General features: G+C 49.0%; 1 protein-coding gene across 2 annotated transcripts in view; it reads left to right on the top strand.

Moving 5' to 3' along the window:
* CDCP1 (CUB domain containing protein 1) overlaps window positions 1-17,453 on the top strand; it is a 58,046-nt gene that overhangs the window by 22,408 nt on the left and 18,185 nt on the right. For both annotated transcript variants that reach the window (XM_032412570.1, XM_032412571.1), the window contains exons 2-4: window positions 7,182-7,391; window positions 11,596-11,958; window positions 12,883-13,251. In XM_032412570.1, the coding sequence (XP_032268461.1) occupies window positions 7,182-7,391; window positions 11,596-11,958; window positions 12,883-13,251 (942 nt within the window). The remainder of the gene's footprint in view (window positions 1-7,181; window positions 7,392-11,595; window positions 11,959-12,882; window positions 13,252-17,453) is intronic.

The raw sequence follows: 17,453 nt of genomic DNA, 5'->3' as shown, positions 1-17,453 counted from the left end.
AGATTCTAGAATCTAAGCTCTTAACCATTATGCAAAGCTGCTAAGTTATGCTGGTTCCCCGGGGAGGGGGGCCAACTCCAGGGCCGCGACCACGCCTCTTCCCAGCCGGTCCCCTGCCCCTGTCTCCCCCCCTCTTCTACTGCATGTTCCTTGCCCTCCAGCCAAAACAACTCCATGGAGTGGCTCCGAGGGAGCCATGTTCTTCATACCTCTGTGTCTTTACACTTGCTGTTCCCTCCACCTAACCTTCCTGAAATCCATCTCACTAGCCCTGGCTGGCAAACTCCTATTTATTTTTCGAGACCCATCTTAAGTTAGGCCTCCTACGCGAAGCCTTCCTTGACCACCACAGTGAATAGCGGACCCTCAGTGTCTTCAGAGTACCTTGACTCTCCTTGGTGCCTTCAAGTTGCTGACTCTCAGGTGGGGTCTGGTGGGGCAGACAGCCAAATGTATACTGAGCTTACATGAATTCAGCAACTGCTTTCTGCAAAGACTAAAAGCAGGGGAGATCATATAAGCGGCATGAGTGTCCCCCCAGGGTGGATGTGACTTGGACAGATGAAGCGCCGTCCCTTCTCGTGTCACTTCCTCAGGCTCTCATGGTCTGAGCATGCCATGCTCTGAGGGATCACCCCCAATTTAACAAAATGTACTTTGCAAACCTGGCGCCTAAAATTGAATCACTGCTTTGGTGCTCAACCCGAGAAGCAGAGCTCCGCTCCACGGATGAGCAAACAACAGCTATAGCCAGTCGACTTGAGAGGGAGATGTTGACGTGCAGTGAGACGTCTTCCTAAGAGAGGAAGGGGGTGTTCTGGCCAGAAGGACTCTTCCCCTTAAAGATGTGCTTTGGAATCTGACTCCCATGCAGGCAGTGACTGATCAGCCACGCTGATTCACGATTATACCACTTGACTTCTTTTTTTTTTTTTTTTTTTAGATTTTATTTATTTATTTATTTGACAGAGAGAGAGAGATAACGAGAGCAGGAACACAAGCAGGGCGAGTGGGAGAGGGAGAAGCAGGCTTCCTGCTGAGCAGGGAGCCCGATGCGGGGCTCGATCCCAGGACCCTGGGATCACGACCCGAGCTGAAGGCAGACGCTTAACGACTGAGCCACCCAGGCGCCCCTATACCACTTGACTTCTGCGTTCTGTCTCCCTCGACATCCTGGGCCCTCCTGCAGGGCATCATCTGTCTTAATAGGTGTCTCCAGGTGCCCAGGCTGGGCCCAGGCCCTGCTGGGAACTGTTTGGTCCATTTTTGGTGGATGGAGAGTGCCTGGAAGCCAAGCCCCCCAGGGAACCACACCCAGAATTGAGGCAGCTGGTTCTGACCCATCTAAAAATGTTTAAATCATGGGTGTCGGTCTTTTAAACTGTACTTGACAAATCTGAGAGCAAATAACTTCCCCAGTGTGTATCTGGTGGAATCCCCTTCTTTGAGTTTCTTTTCCTTGCATGTGCTTCCCTTGCAAAGAAATAGGATGGCAGGGAGAAGAAATAACAGGGCTATTTGTATAATATCCTGTGCTATGGTGATTAATGAATGGTGAATAATGAATGGTGATTAAAACAATTGGAAATTCCCACCTGAGAAGCCACTGGTGAGGCAGAAACTACAAAGTTGTCCTAATAAGGAGAGGTCGGAAGGCAGGAGAGTGAAGAAGAGAGGTGTGATTCATGAGCACCAGCTCGGTGCCTGGGAGCCTGCCCAAACGCTCAGAGCCTGGGAGCCCACACACTGCTTCCGCGAGGCTTGGCTTGGATTTCTTTCCACCTGGAAGACCTCAAAATCATGCCAGAATCTGGAGCTTTGTCTGAGTTTCTGGGAACCTGGGTAATAGATCTTCCAAAATACGACACCAGAGAAATACCAAGTTCCTGGGGAGGCAAAAGCAAGAGATGCTAAAAGAGAAAACACCTAACCACTTTCTTTAAATTACAGTGCATTTGTCAAGCACTCACCTGCGCTGACCCGGTGGGGGGTGGCTGTGGTGGGCAACTGAGATTTATTCCAGCGTTGGGATTTCCAGTTTCAAGGTGTGATTAATGATGGTGAGTGTACGAGAGGGAGATGTGCAAGCAACATGTTCGTTCTCAACCTCGGAACATCTGCGATGAGTTACAAGTTATTTTACTCAAGCAGTGAGGGTCTCTCTGCTACTGAGTGGTAGAGCTGGGGGGAGGTGGGGAAGGGGAGTCCAGAATTCAAGCATGTCCATGGTTGGGTCATTAGCCTCTCACCCCCCATCCGCCCGCTCTGCTAGTATATACATCATTGAGGATGAGAGGGGCAGTCCTGTGGGTGATGTGTCCTTGGCTGTGACCCCAGGAAACAGCCCGTCATGTAAATCATCCCCTTCTGCTGCAAAGGTGGGTGGGCTTGGGCTTTACTGTGCATGTGTCTCCTCTGGACGATGAGCCTGGAAGCTGGGTGGGGATTCTCTGGTGCGGGGTACCGAAGGAGAGCTGTGAACCATGGCTGGGCAGTGGAATGTGCTGGGTTGGCTACCTGGGAGCAGAACAAAGGAACATGGTGAGATGATAAAAGTATGCTCACCTGAAGTGAGCCATCGCCCCCTTTCAAATATTCGTTTTCTTGGTTTGCAAAATGAGTTAGAATGAAAATCTCGGTTATTTTGACCCAAAATAAAAAATATAAGTAACAGGTAGCATTAGCGATGTGTGAAGGAAGGATTGGTATGTTCAATCACCAGAGTTGGGACAGTTGGCTTTCCATATGGGAAAAAATAGTAAAGTGAATCCCTACCTCCCACCACAGACGAAACAAAGTGTTTCCAATACAGATTCCCATGTCTCATGGTGGGCGTACTGGACCTTGGGACCTCATCATTCCTGAAGCCCTCCAGAGACCATTTAGAAACCCCTTGCCTTGGGGCACGTGGGTTGCTCAGTCAGTTGAACATCTGACTCTTGGTTTTGGCTCAGGTCATGATCTCAGGGTCATGGGATCGAGCCCCTATTCGGGCTCCGCGCTCAGCGGAGAATCTGCTTGAGATTCTGTCTCTGTCCCTCTGCCCCTCCCCCTGCTCTCTCTCTCTCTGTCTCTCTCTCTTAAGTAAATAAATAAATCTTTAAAAAACAAAAAAAACAAGAAGAAACCCCTCGTCTGGACTATTAACTCCCTGGGGGCTGGGACTCCAGCGATTTTTGTCGTTAAATCATTTGCACCAGGTATGGTCCCCTAGAACATATTATGAACCCTGACAATGTTTATGAAATGAATACACGATTTCAAAAATTCTAAAAGAAAAAAAATATTCTAAAAAAGGTCATCCATTTTTTCTTTGACTGTCATCAAGAATAGAATAGATTGTCATACACCCAGAATTAGTTGGGGTTACCGACCTGCCTGCAAGCAGGAGGCAAAGCTGAGCAGAGGCATTGTGGTGAGATCAGCCTTGTTCCCGAAATCTAATTTAAAGATATCTGAAAATATTACACACACCATGAGAGAAACAAGGCCCACCCCAAAATATTAAACCATATTTTAACTATGGTCGTGACTACTCCTTGTTTCATTTATTAAGTGCCTGCTTTGTGTAGAAACACAATCTTCCTAACACGAGTTCTTCCCTCTGTTTTGTTTATTAAGGCATAACTTACATATAATCAACTTCACCAATTTTAAGTGTACAGTTTGATAAATTGCGGCATCTGTGTACAATGTGTAATCACCTCCACGGTCAAGATACAGAAGGTCCTCTGGTCCTACAAAGGCTCCTCCCCGCGCCCCCCCCCCCCCCCGCCTCCATCCCCTGCCCCCACAGGCAACCGCTGATCTGCTTAGGGTCTAACACTTAATTAAAATAACAATAATCGGGGTGCCTGTGTGGCTCAGATGGTTAAGCGGCTGCCTTCGGCTCAGGTCCTGATCCCAGGGTCCTGGGATCGAGTGCCCGCATCGGGCTCCCTGCTCGGCAGGGAGCCTGCTTCTCCCTCTCCCTCTCTCTCTCTCTCTCTCTTATGAATAAATAAATAAAATCTTTAAAAAAAATAAAATAACAATAATCATCATTGTAGAGTCAGGAATTTTTTAATTTTTTTATTTTGAGAGAGAGAGCGCGTTTATGCGCACGGGGGAGAATGGGGGGAAGGGGCAGAGGGAGAGGGAGAGAGAGAATCCCAAGCAAAATCCCCGCTCACATGGAGCCCAATGCGGGCTCGATCTCAAGACTCTGAGATCATGACCCGAGCGGAAATCAAGAGTCTGACGCTTAATTGACTGAGCCCACCCAGGTGCCCCCGAGTCAGGAATTTTGAAAAAATGCTGTGGCCAACGGGTGTAAACACAGAGGAGCAATAAGAATGGGGAAGAAATTGATAATCTAGCTAGCCGGGCTGCAGCCCTGAGACTGGACGCAGCTTCCCTTGACCATGAATTAGCCTCGCTGGAGCCCCAGGGTCGGAGGCCACGAGGGAGCGTGCCACGAGGGAGCGTGCCACACTTTCCGAGACTGGGTGTTCCAAGAATTTTTTGCAAATAGCATGCTAAGACATTTTGACGATTGCAGAAAAAAGAACACAAGGTTGACATACACTGCTTGGCTAGCAGTCTGACAACTGGGTTTCTGAACACGGAGCTAGATTCTTTTTAATCTGATGTCTTCAAGAACCCCTGGGCCTCCAGCTCTCTCTCTCTCTCTCTCAAGATTTTAAATGGCTACACTGCTTGAAGATGAAGCACTGGAATATATAAGCTTCTGCCTCGGAGAGTGTTTTCTCTCTCTGAAGCTGTTAATTAAGAAGCTCGGAGCCCCTGGTTCCCACCAAGATTGATTAGCCCAAACTGAAATCTGGGGGTGGGGGTATGTCTGTGAGATATATCCAAAGGCAGCCGAGGCAAGAATATGGAGAGGAGAGTTTTCCCTGGAGCCACTGAGAGGCTTGTAACTTCTGCCTCCACACAGGCACCAGGCACTGTCTAGATCCCGAGGCTACCACTGAAAAAGGCAAGCAAATTCCTGCTGCCTTACGGTAGGAAGGAGCTCACATTCTGATCATGGGCACCAAGAACAAATGAACAAGGAAGACGGTGCTCTCAGGCAAGGACTAAAGCAGGGAGGGACACAAAGCGGGAAGATTGGGGGTGGGAGGTGAGGGGAACACTTTAGGGGGCTGCTCAGGGAAGGCCGCTCTGAGGAGATGACCTTTGAGCTGAGACTGGAATGACAAAAAGGACTCAGCTCTTGCTAGAGAAAGAGCGTTTTTAGAATCAGGACCAGCATGTGCAAAGGCCCTGGGGATGGGAAGGAGGTTAGTGTGTTCAAGAAAGAAGGCAAAGGAGGCCTGAGCACAGTGACCAAAGCAGAGAGGGGTACAAGCCAAAGTTGGAGAGATTAGGACATTTTGCTCCAAAAATGCAAACTTAAGCCAGCTTGAAAGCCAAATTGGGAAGGCAACTGAGCAGGTATCCCGGTGGGTCGCTGCCGGGCAGTAGTCGGGAATGCTGATAGCGGCACAGTCACTTCTTCCTCAGTCAGGTACTGATCATAGACTGGGAGCTGGCAGGAAATGTAGAATTATTCTAGCCCAAGCCCCTCATTTTACAAACGATGGAACAGAGGCCCAAAGAGGGTAAAGGTCTCACTGATAAAATGGAGAAAATATTTGCAGTTCATTATCACAGACTGAGGGATCAATTTCCACTACTATATAAAGAGCTGCTGGCTGGTCAGCCTAGAGCAGAGCGAACAAGGAGGGAGAGAGGTTCAAGAAGAAGTTGACAAAAATCCCAACATATGATCACACACAGCTGCTGGCCCGGGGAACGCAGGTGCACTCATACCTTCCCATGGGGGCGGGTGGGGGAATGCACAGAACTTTCATGCCAGCCAGCAGTTTTGATAAAATTAAAGCACATGGCTGGTCAAAAACTAGAAAGCACTCAGATGTCACTCAACAGGTGCATGGATAAATAAACTGGAGTTTATACGGACAATGGAATACTACTTAGCAGTAAAAAGAAACACATTACTAATCCCTGCAGGAACATGGATTAAACTCACAAACATGCTGAGCAAAGAAACCAGGTACAGGGCGCCTGGGTGGCTCAGTTGGTTAAGCAACTGCCTTTGGCTCGGGTCATGATCCTGGAGTCCCGGGATCGAGTCCCGCATCGGGCTCCCTGCTCAGCGGGGAGTCTGCTTCTCCCTCTGACCCTCCCCCCTCTCACGTGCTCTCTCTCAAATAAATAAAAATAAAATCTAAAAAAAAAAAGAAAGAAAGAAACCGGGTACAAAAGAGAATATGCTGTAGGATTCTGTTTATGTGAAGTTCTGGATCAGGCAACAGATAGTTTTCTGGGACCAGAAGCCGAGGTTGACTCTAAAGGGACATTAAAGGAATATTCAAGGGTGATGAAAATTTCTTATATCTTGACTGTTGTGGTGGTCACGTGTATATCTTAAAAGGAGTGGGCCCTTTTTAATGTATGTAAATTATCTCAATAAAGTTGATTTTAAAAAATAAATTGTTAGGGGTGCCTGGGTGGCCCAGTCAGTTAAGCGTCTGCCTTCGGCTCAGGTCGTGATCCCAGGGTCCTGGGATCCAGCCCCACGTGGGGCTCCCTGCTCAGCGGGGAGCCTGCTTCTCCCTCTCCCTCTGCCCCTCCCCCCTGCTCGTGCACTCTCTGTCTCTCTCAAATAAAATCTTTAAAAAAAATTTTTTTTTTCCTAGCCTCCACTATTGTATATATATATATACTGGGCATGTGAAGCGCTCAGGGGAGGAGACAGCAGCTCTTTGCAAACAAATACGTCCCTGTAGAGAGAGACAGTTTCTGTACGTGGACTTTTGTCTACAGTCATATTGAAAAGGTGTGGCAGTTTCTCTGATTGCTATTTAATGCTGCACAGGTGGGGTATGAACATAGACTGCTCAAAGCATCTAGGCTGTGGTCTAGTGGTTTTAAGTTTTAGAAAAATTAATAAAGCAAACGAGACACTTGTCAACACCCATCAGCAATAGGCTGCTTCTTTCCCATTGGTAAGGACAACACTGTCATGTTACATCAGACCACCCCCCCCCAGACCAGGAGGGAGGGAACAAAGGTGTCAAAGAGGGCGTCCTTCCTAGACCAGCAGAGGGGACGGCAGCAAGTTTGGAGACCTAAATAAATCATCCTGCTCACTCTGTTTTTCCTCCTTCCTCCAGAAGCTTCTGAGATTGCCCTGCCACACGGAAGTGGCATTATGGTTTTCATAAAGCCTGGGACCCCACCTCTGCCAGTGAAGCCCTGTTACATCATCAGTTCTAAAAGACATAAAACCTCGTTGACCATCAAACCTGGAGAAAAAGAGGTTTTTTCCTTCAGCTGCCACGACCCAGAGAATCACTTTGTCGTTGAGATCCAGAAGAATATTGGTAAGTACACACTCACGAATGCTTGGCCTCCCTGCTTCTCTTTCCAGTCCTAAACCAGCCTGTAATGCCGAAACTCCACACTCTGTTTAGCTGTGATGTGGCTGTTCGTGGTTCTCAACGCTTTACACAGGTTACATTGTTGAATCTCCAAAACAGCCCTATGAGAAACTCGCAAAGACAGTGACTTGCCTAAGATAGCGTAGCTAATAAGCAGCAGCAGGACGAGAACCCAGGTGCTCAGCCTCCACTGCCTGCCAGCCACTGTGCCACACTGTTTCTTGACGGAGCTACAGAGCTTCCTTCAGGTCTGGGATGCTCCAGCTCATGTGCTAAGTTTTTAAACTGAAGTTTAAAGTTTTTTTAAATTAAAACTTTAAAGCTAATTTAATTCAAATGTAAACTAATTAAATTTTAAGCTAAAATTTTGCTGACGAGGAGCAAAAAGGAAGGGAGTCGGAAGACAAAGAAATTGGAGGAGCACCTAGGTGGCTCAGTCGGTGGAGTGCGCGACTCTTGACCTCGGGGTTGTACGGTCGAGTCTCACATTGGGTATAGAGATTACTTAAAAAAAATCTGGAAGGAAGGGAGGAAGGGAAGGAAGGGGAGGAAGGAAGGGAAGGAAGGGAGGGAGGGAGGGAGGGAGGAAGGAAGGGAGGGAGGAAAGAAGGAAGGAAGGAAGGAAGGAAATTGGATGGTTGACGACATAATGGTAGGGAGGTGGGTCCAGGAGGCATAGTGGGGAAAGCAGCAGCTTTGAGGCTGAGGGAGCTGGGTCTGGCTTCCAGCTTCAGGCTCCTGATTGTGTAAGCTCATCATGTGGCTTTAAATGAGTCACTTAACTGCTTTGTGACTTGGTTTTTTCTTCTGTAAAATAAGAATCATTGTACCAACCAACAGGGCTCTCTTGAGGGTGATATAAACTAATGGACTAAAAATGTTTGACACACAAGGTAACAAACTATGGTTGTTCAAATTTTCAAAATTCAATTTCTTTGTGGGCACACCAACTAGTAGCCTGGATGTAGTAACAACAAGGAGAACATGATCTGGGATCCAATCAAAGCCGTACCCAGAAAATTTCTTTTGCCTTTCATTGAAAATAAATGAATCAGGCAATAGATAAGCAAGAAAAGGGAGTAAAATGAACCTTAGGAAGAAGTTCAGAAAAACAAAAGGAGGGCGCCTGGGTGGCTCAGTCGGTTAAGTGTCTGCCTTTGGCTCAGGTCATGATCCCGGGGTCCTGGGATCGAGTCCCGCATCGGGCTCCCTGCTCAGCGGGAAGCCTGCTTCTCCCTCTGCCACTCCCCCTGCTTGTTCTCTCTCTCTCTCTTTTGCTCTCACTGTCTCTCAAATAAATACATAAATAAAATCTTCAAAAAAAGAGAAATTAAAGTACTTATCAGCAGCTTTAAAACTACATCTGATAACTAAAGCTAAGGCATGGTTCTCTGTAAAGACTAATTAAATAGACAAATCTCTGACTAGTCCCCTGGAAAAAAAGAAAGAAAACATACCGATATACAGCATTGAAAGCATAAATGTTGATTGAATGACATTTACAGAGGCAATTTCTTTTTTTAAAAAAAAGATTTTATTTATTTGACAGAGAGAGAGAAAGAGAGAGCAGAAACACAAGCAGGGGGAGTGGGAGAGGGAGAAGCAGGCTCCTGGGAGCCCATTGTGGGGCTCCATCCCAGGACCCTGGGATCATGACCTGAGCCAAAGGCAGACGCTTAACGACTGAGCCACCCAGGCGCCCCTTACAGAGGCAATTTCTAAAATAGACTATGTACAATATTATGATAATAAGTGTGAAAATCTGAATAAAAGGAATAATTTTCAGGGAAAATGTAATGAGCCAGATTGACTCCTAGAAAGTTAGGAGACCTGAATAAATAACCAAGGAGGAGATTGGAAACCATGTCCAAGGTGGAGGAAAACAGGGTTTGGGTTAGTTAGACATGGTTTGATAGAGGATCCTATAAAACTTCAAGGAGAAGATAAGTTCTTATATTTAAACCATTCCAGAGGAGGGTTGGGAAACCTTTTCCGTAAAAGTCTGGGTAGTAAATATCTCAGATTGTCTCTTTCCCAACCACTGAGCTCTGCTGTTACAGGATGAAATCAGCCACAGATAGTAGGGAGACATCTGGGCAGTGATGTCCCACATGTTTATGCTTGGTGGCAGGGATTGGGCTGGACTGGGCCCATTTGTTGTGATTTGCTGACCCCTGTTCTAGAGCACCGAAGGAGGTGGATTTTCATAGTTCATATAATAAGGCTCTTACAACCCTAAAATCAAAATGTGCCAGAACATTAAAAAAAAAAAAAAACACAAAAAACCCACTGTCTAAAGAGGGTTAAGAGATCCCACGAGAGCCCAGCAAGAGCTAATCCATATGGCCCTGGGCACATTGGAGGTGTGGCTAGAAAGCCCTGGCAGGGGTGGCTTTTTCTTTTTTTTTTTTTAAGATTTTATTCATTTGAGAGGGAGAGGAACACTGGGAGAGGGAGAAGCAGAGTCCCCAACTGAGCAGGGAGCCCGATGCGGGACTCATCCCAGGATCCTGGGATCATGACCTGAGCCAAAGGCAGACGCTTAACCGACTGAGCCACCCAGGCGCCCCAGAGGTGGCTTGATATAATGAAGTTTCCGTGAGCTCCTAAAAATAGGTCCTATCTTTACCCACCCGCAAAATCTAACTTTAACCACCTTCGTCACCTTATCGTCTGACCCCATTTCATGGATCAGTCAGCACGACGTGTTGGCAAGAACTCTGGTGGACCAAACACAGCCTGGGCTTTCGTCCTGGGATCGTAGGCACTGCAAACACACTTGTCACCCAGACTCCAGGACCGCCTTGCAAAATTGAGAGCTCGGGTGGGAATGACCTCGGAGGTCCTAGCCAGCTCTGAAATTCTCCCGTGATCCCACTTTGCGTCGGTGGTCCTTTCAGACCCCCCACTGGAGCAGCACTAGGGGTGGGAAGGTTTCCTGTTCCAGTGGCCAGAAGCCACTGCACATTCGGATTCCCTGCCTGGATACAACAAAGTGGCCCTGTTCTGTCTGCCTTCTATCACTTCTTCCACGGGCTCATTTCCTCCTTGAGAGCAACGTTTTGTGCTTTGTTTTAAAAGGCTTAGGAGGGGCGCCTGGGTGGCTCAGTCGTTGGGCGTCTGCCTTCGGCTCAGGTCATGATCCCAGGGTCCTGGGATCGAGCCCCGCATCGGGCTCCCTGCTCGGCGGGAAGCCTGCTTCTCGCTCTCCCACTCCCCCTGCTTGTGTTCCTGCTGTCGCTCTCTCTCTCTCTGTCAAATAAATAAATAAAATCTTTAAAAAAAATAAATAAATAAAAGGCTTAGGAAACAAAACACATCAAAGGATGTCATTAGCGGTTTGCCTTTAAAAAAAAAAAAAAAATTTAACTGCACTGGTCATAAAACAGCAGCATTACAGCCCCGAGGCTGAACGATAACTGTGCCTCCGGGTTCCAGCCATGAAGGGGGTTGTAAGTTCAGAGTACTAGGTATGTTGATGGGTACGTTGATGGGAAAACCAGTCGTGAAAGGCGAAGCTGGGCACCGTGCCTTTGCAGCTGTGAAACCGTGACTGTCTCAGACCCGGGGGGGGGGGGGGGGGACGTGGAGTATCCTACAGCCCGGGTTCCATTGCAAAGGGCCTCCGTCTGGCTTACTCCAGTCCTGAAAACACAGTAGTTAGGAGGTGTCTTGTGTCTGGTTCCCTGGAAGCAGAGCCTGACATGGGGATTTTTCAGTCATTTGTCCAGACGGTGCCCTCAGAACGAGGAAGCAGTGAAAAAATAAAGCCAAGGGAGGAAGTAAGCGAAGGTGTGGTTTTAGCTGAAGTGTAGCCACTGGCCGATGCGGGCATATGAGCGGCCTCACCAGGTTGTGTCCCTTGAAACAAGGAGGTCAGGCTTGTTCACCCCTGCCTTGGGGAGCAGTGATTGGCTGTGGGCTGCTACCCACCCTGGGAGGGGAAGAGGTGCAGTTGGACCCTTCAGGCTCTCTGGGCCAAGGGGGCTCCCCCTAGCCCCCCAGTTCCCCCCAAACACCCACACTGCCAGGAGATCGTGCCTCTGCCTGGGGAGGGGGCGGCCAGCATCTCCTCCAGGGGTCAAGAGAGGCCCTGAGTGGCCTGGTGGCATCCGTGACCAAGCTTGCTTTTGTGACTGTGTTTCAGACTGCATGTCAGGCCCCTGTCCGTTTGGGGAGGTCCAGCTTCAGCCCTCCACATCGGCGCTGCCCACCCTCAACAGAACCTTCATCTGGGACGTCAAAGCTCACAAGAGCATTGGTCTAGAGCTGCAGTTCGCCATCCCTCGCCTGAGGCAGATCGGGCCAGGGGAGCGCTGTCCGGACGGAGTCACCCACTCCATCAGCGGCCGCATTGATGCCACTGCGGTCAAGATCGGGACCTTCTGCAGCAATGGCACTGTGTCCCGCATCAAAATGCAAGAAGGGGTGAAAGTGGCATCACACTTGCCCTGGTTCCACAACCGAAACGTCTCCGGCTTCAGCATCGCAAACCGATCTTCTATAAAACGTGAGCACGCCCCTCCATCCCCACTGTTGGCCGAGGCTGAAACCTACAAACCCCACCCCCTGCTCTAGGTCGGAAATGGGCAGATGTCCGCACTATCGTATGATTCGACCTGAATACCTCGAAGGAAGATCCCGCTCTTCCGGGGGTGGTGCGGATCTCCTGGTGTGAACCCACCCTTCTCTATTAAACAAACTGTGTGGCCACTCTCTTTCCTCGGTCCTCTGTGCCCATGAGGTTTGTTTTCAGAACACGAAGTGGGATTGGCTCTACAGACCTCCCTTGATTACCCCGTTGCTGACTTCTTTGTCCCATCTTCTAGCCCTTTCACATTTCTAGTAATTGTATCCTTGGTGTGCCGAAGCCAGTTCACACCCGTTCATAACAGCTGATGGTTGATGTTCCGGAATTCTGGGCTGACGCTAAACATTCATAGAAATAAAATGATGTAAACTTACAGTTAAAATAAATTCATTTAGAAACAAAGGTAATAGACACTCAAAACTCATCACTTCCTAATTATTGCGCTACGTTTTACTGTTATCTGTGCTCTTGAGGTTATTGATGTCGGTCGTAACTCTGTGGTGGGAAATGCCATACAACGGGGGGCTGCTGCCCATCTGCTCCAAACCCCACATTCCTATCATGTTGGTGGCCTGAAATCAGCCATGGTGCGAGTATTTACAGCAAGGAAATGGGCAGACACTACAAATTGGGGCTTTGTTTTCCCCCCGCTGGGTCGGTCATTCAACATTTAGTCACCCACCACTGATGTATCCTTCTCGGGAATAAGACCACACCCAGAGCTCGGGACCTGAGCATTGCTCTCATGGTTCCTCCCTAAGCCTGCTGCCTCTCAGCCATGGACAGCGGGGGCAGGGTCTAATCACCTCCTCTTCTTTCTCTTTCGGGTCCTACTACCGACAGGACTGTGCATCATCGAATCTGTGTTTGAGGGTGAAGGCTTGGCAACTCTAATGTCTGCCAACTACCCAGATGGCTTCCCGGAGGACGAGCTCATGACGTGGCAGTTTGTCATTCCTGCGCACCTGCGGGCGAGCGTCTCCTTCCTTCACTTCAATGTGTCCAACTGCGAGAAGAAGGAGGAGCGGGTTGAGTACTACATCCCGGGATCCACCACCAACCCCGAGGTGTTCAGGCTGGAGGACAAGCAGCCCGGGAACATGGCTGGGAACTTCAACCTCTCTCTGCAAGGCTGTGACCAAGATGCCCAAAATCCAGGGATCCTCCGGCTGCAATTTCAAGTTTTGGTCCAACATCCACAAAATGAAAGCAGTAAGTGAACCCCACTTTCCTTTCCCCTCCTCCTCCAGCTCCTTCTTTCCTTCCTGGATAGTCGGCTTGGCGTGAGGTTCCCGTCCTATTTCTCATCTGTGGCTTCGGGAACACTTGGACTCTGGACTCTCTAAGAGTTTCAGGAAGTGCGTTGAGAGTAAGACAGGCTCATTGGTGAACGCATGGCATGCCGCTCCATTTCAACACAGTAAGAAGCAAATGGGAACTTGCATTCAGGCTGTTGTTTTTAACAAAGGTATTGGAAGTTTACTTTTTTTTGAGAGAGAGAGAGAGAGAGAGAGCATGAGCAGAGGGGGCGGGTGGTGCACAGAGGGAAAGAGAGACAATCTTAAGCAGGTTCCACGCCCAGCACAGAGCCATCTCACCACCCTGAGATCATGCCCTGAGCCAAAATCAAGAGTTGGATGCTTAACTGACTGAGCCACCCAGGCATCCCCAGAAGGTTACTTTCTAGATCACGTGTCTTGACCCTCAGTGTGAATCAGAATGGCACCAGCACCGTCAGCAATGATAATGACAATGAACCCTGTTTAATTGGCCGAGTGCCCCACACCATGCACACACAGTCCGTGCCAAGTCCTGACCTAAGCACGCCACTTAGCTTCAGCTAATCCTTATTACAACCCCATAGGGGAGGCAGGAATTATCCTCAATTACTGGTGAAAAACCAGGAGGTTCAGAGAGCGTTTAGAACTAGCCCAACATCACATAGCTTGTCAGGAGCAGAGCAAGCTCAGAACCCAGAGCCTGTGCTCTGGACCATTCTGAACCCCGGGTGGGTTGATGAGAATGAGGTTGCATGCACATCACTCTACACACATTTACTGAGATGCCATGAACCCAGAAAAGGTGAGTCAAGGCCAGGACTAGGGCAAAGTGCCCAGCATGCAACATTGAAGGAGGCAACCCTCTGAGGCGCTTGCTCTTCTGGAGGTGCTCACCCTCAGGGTCGTGTGAGTACAAGGTCAGCCCCTGAGGGCGAGTGCCTCCTTGAACTTTGCTCTGTGGGGAGCGGTGTGGATCTTGAAATCAAAGGTATGAGATGAGTTCAGAGTGGCTGTTCCTGGGGCCCATCTGTAAACTGGAGTGTGTGAAGGAGCAAGTGTGTGTGACTAGTGGTCTTGAACCTGTGACATGGGCTCAGGATGAGTTCTGTCCCGAGGACTGATTCTCAGCCTTGGTTTGGTTAGTATTGACTTCCAGGAAGTAAGTGGAGCCAGGCAGAAATGGTTAAGTGGAAACACGATGTTTATTTAAGTAGAGCTGATAAACATCTAGACAGCAACAGTGTGGGACCCGCCCCAGGGGTTGCCGGGCTGGTGCTGCCTCGGGAATACTTTCTGGGTTTTTCCAGAAGCTGCAGCCCCAGCATAACCAGACTAAGACGCCTTTTGATTTACAATAACCCTGTAGAAGGCATCAGTGTGTGTGTGTGTGTGTGTGTGTGTGTGTGTGTGTGTGTGTGTGTGTGTGTGTGTATGTGTGTGTCCGCTGACACATTTTTGTGATTCTGCTGTCACAATTGCATCATCACAATGTTGAAAACAGCCACGCAAGCATCTGGAGATGGTGTGGGTTTGAGTTTAGGAGACCGAGGGATTTGTTTCTCGTCTCCCCTATGGTGAGTGCTGCCGATGTATTGCATTTCCTGGAATAAGAGCTGAGTTCATTTCCGCAACTCATCAAATTGTTAAACAGGCTTTAACCAGCGTCAAGAAGGGTCTGGCCTTAGGTGCCAGGTAAGTAAAGAGCAGTTAACTGCGTTTAACGCTGTTCAGTGGTATCACGGCTTCACACAAAGTATAGGGTCTGCCCACGGGGATTTGAATCCCGGTTCCCCTACTTACCAAGTGACTGTGGGCAAGGCACTTAACCTTTGTGTGACTCGGTTCCTCATCTTAAAATAGAGAGGATAGGCCCACCCTCATAGGGGTGTTTTAAGGAAGAAATGAGGTACACGGTGCCTGGCAGGTAGTAAGCGCTCTTTGAGTGTTATCCAGCAGGGTTCTAGATCAAGGAAGGGATACGGGGTTGAAAATGACACAGCGCTTGTCCTTCGAGATGGACTACAACCCAGAGAGAGATGCAGGAGGTCACTCCCCAAGAGTTTCACTGGTGTGGCGTGGGGCTTCAAGGCAGGGAAGGCACAGCAGGCTGACAGGAATTCCAGGGGCAGACTCGTGGCAGAGTCTGGCACTTTCCAACCTACCGGGAGGCCCGGATGGTTGATGCCCCTCATTGCCACAGTCAGGGGCTATGTGTCCTGTTTCTGCTCTTTCTTGCCTTGGAAATGAGAAAGAAGAAGCTTTGGAGCAGGAGGGAGGTGCTTTAAGAGTCTGAGTCCCTCGGGTAGGAGCCTCTGCCCTTCCTTCCCCCAGGAGTGTGGAGGCAAACTCCTGCAGCTGGTCCCCCATGGAGGCCTCCCTCTGCTGCGCCTCCCTGAGCCCGGGCCAGGGCCTCTTGCCCCTCACTTATCCCCCTTTGCCCCAAGTAGAGGAACAACTGCCCAAACCAAAGCCACTACCCCGAGAGCACTCGTGGGGACGGGGTTTGCATTCATCACACACCATTTTGTATTTATCCGTCTGCAGGTCTGTGTCCCACCAAATTCCTCCCAATCAGGAATCTGTCTTATTCCTCTCTCTTCCCACACCCACCACAGTTTCTGGCACATTTCAGCCTTTTGTAAATCCTTATCCTAATCTCAGGAGGCAGCCTCTTGCCCAAAGTGGCTCAAGAACCAGATGCACCATCCAATGGCACAGCCCATCGGAAGGGGCAGGTGGATACGCCTCGGTGGGGGCACCCAGGAGAGGGGCTGTTCCAAGAAGTCAGATGAGGGGAAGAGCATGAGAAAGAAGAGCAGGAGACCTTCTCAAGCCTAGAGATTGGCTGTCAACAGCAACCATGCAAAGCCAAAGCCTCAGCAAGGGCGGAGGCAGCCATCAGAGCCCCAGCAAGCACCCAACACCCTCATCATCCACAGCAGGACCTGACCACAGTGGGCCCACACTGCAAAAAAAAACAAAATAAAAACAATCTCTGAAGGTGGGAAAGAGTCAGGTGTTACCTTGAACCTAATTGTCTGTTCCCAAAAACCCTACTATCAACCTTCTCTCTACTTTGCTCAAGAATATCAGATAGGCTCAAACTAGACCCGGAGTAGACCCAGAGGAGTCCTCCAGGGGTGTCTTTCCATGACTTGACACAGACATCCTATGTCGTGGGATGAGGAATGAGGGCTGCCCTGGGCCTGAGGAGTAACCCATCCGGCCTGCTGTAACCGTGTTTGTGAGCACTGACAACTTAGGCTGTCCAGAGCACAGCAGCTCAGCCGGGTTCGAGAGCTCGATTCACGTTCATCTCTACCAAACAGATCTTGTTTTTCAGTGTTCCATTCTGCACGCTCTTTCTTATTCTTTATTTTTTGATAGTACAATACGGTTGACCCTTGAACAACACGGTTTGAACTGCACGGGTCCACTTATACACAGACTTTTTTTCCCAATAAATACGATATAATACCTTAAAAGTATTTTCTTTCCCTTACGATTTTCTTTTCTCTTTTTTTTCTAAGATTTTATTTATTTATTTGACAGAGAGAGACACAGCGAGAGAGGGAACACAAGCAGGGGGAGTGGGAGAGGGAGAAGCAGGCTTCCCGCTGAGCAGGGAGCCCGATGCAGGGCTCGATCCCAGACCCTGGGATCATGACCTGAGCCGAAGGCAGACACTTAACGACTGAGCCACCCAGGCGCCGCTCTTTTCTTTTTTTTTTTAAGATTTTATTTATTTGACAGAGAGAGAGCAAGCATGAGCAGGGGGAGGAGCAGAGGGAGAGAGAGAAGCAGGCTCCGCGCTGAGCAGAGAGCCGCCTAACCGACTGAGCCACCCAGGCACCCCCCCTTATGATTTTCTTAATAACAATTTCTTTTCTCTAGCTGACTTTATTGTAAGAAACAGTACGTCATACACATGACATACAAAATATATGTTAATCGACTATGTTATTGATAAGGCTTCTGGTCAACAGTGGGCTATCAGTAGCTAAGTTTTGGGGGGAGTCAAAAGTTATATGAATATTTTCAACTGTGGGAGGGGGTCAGCACCCTTACCCCCTCATTGTTCAAGGGTCAACGGTACTACCCTGTCATACCTGTTATTAGTGTCCCATCATTTCC

Source organism: Phoca vitulina, unplaced genomic scaffold (assembly GCF_004348235.1).
Source record: "Phoca vitulina isolate PV1807 unplaced genomic scaffold, GSC_HSeal_1.0 scaffold13, whole genome shotgun sequence".
Lineage (NCBI taxonomy): Eukaryota > Metazoa > Chordata > Mammalia > Carnivora > Phocidae > Phoca > Phoca vitulina.
The sequence above is the reverse complement of the archived record's forward strand: the minus strand, read 5'-3'. Positions and strand labels throughout refer to the sequence as shown.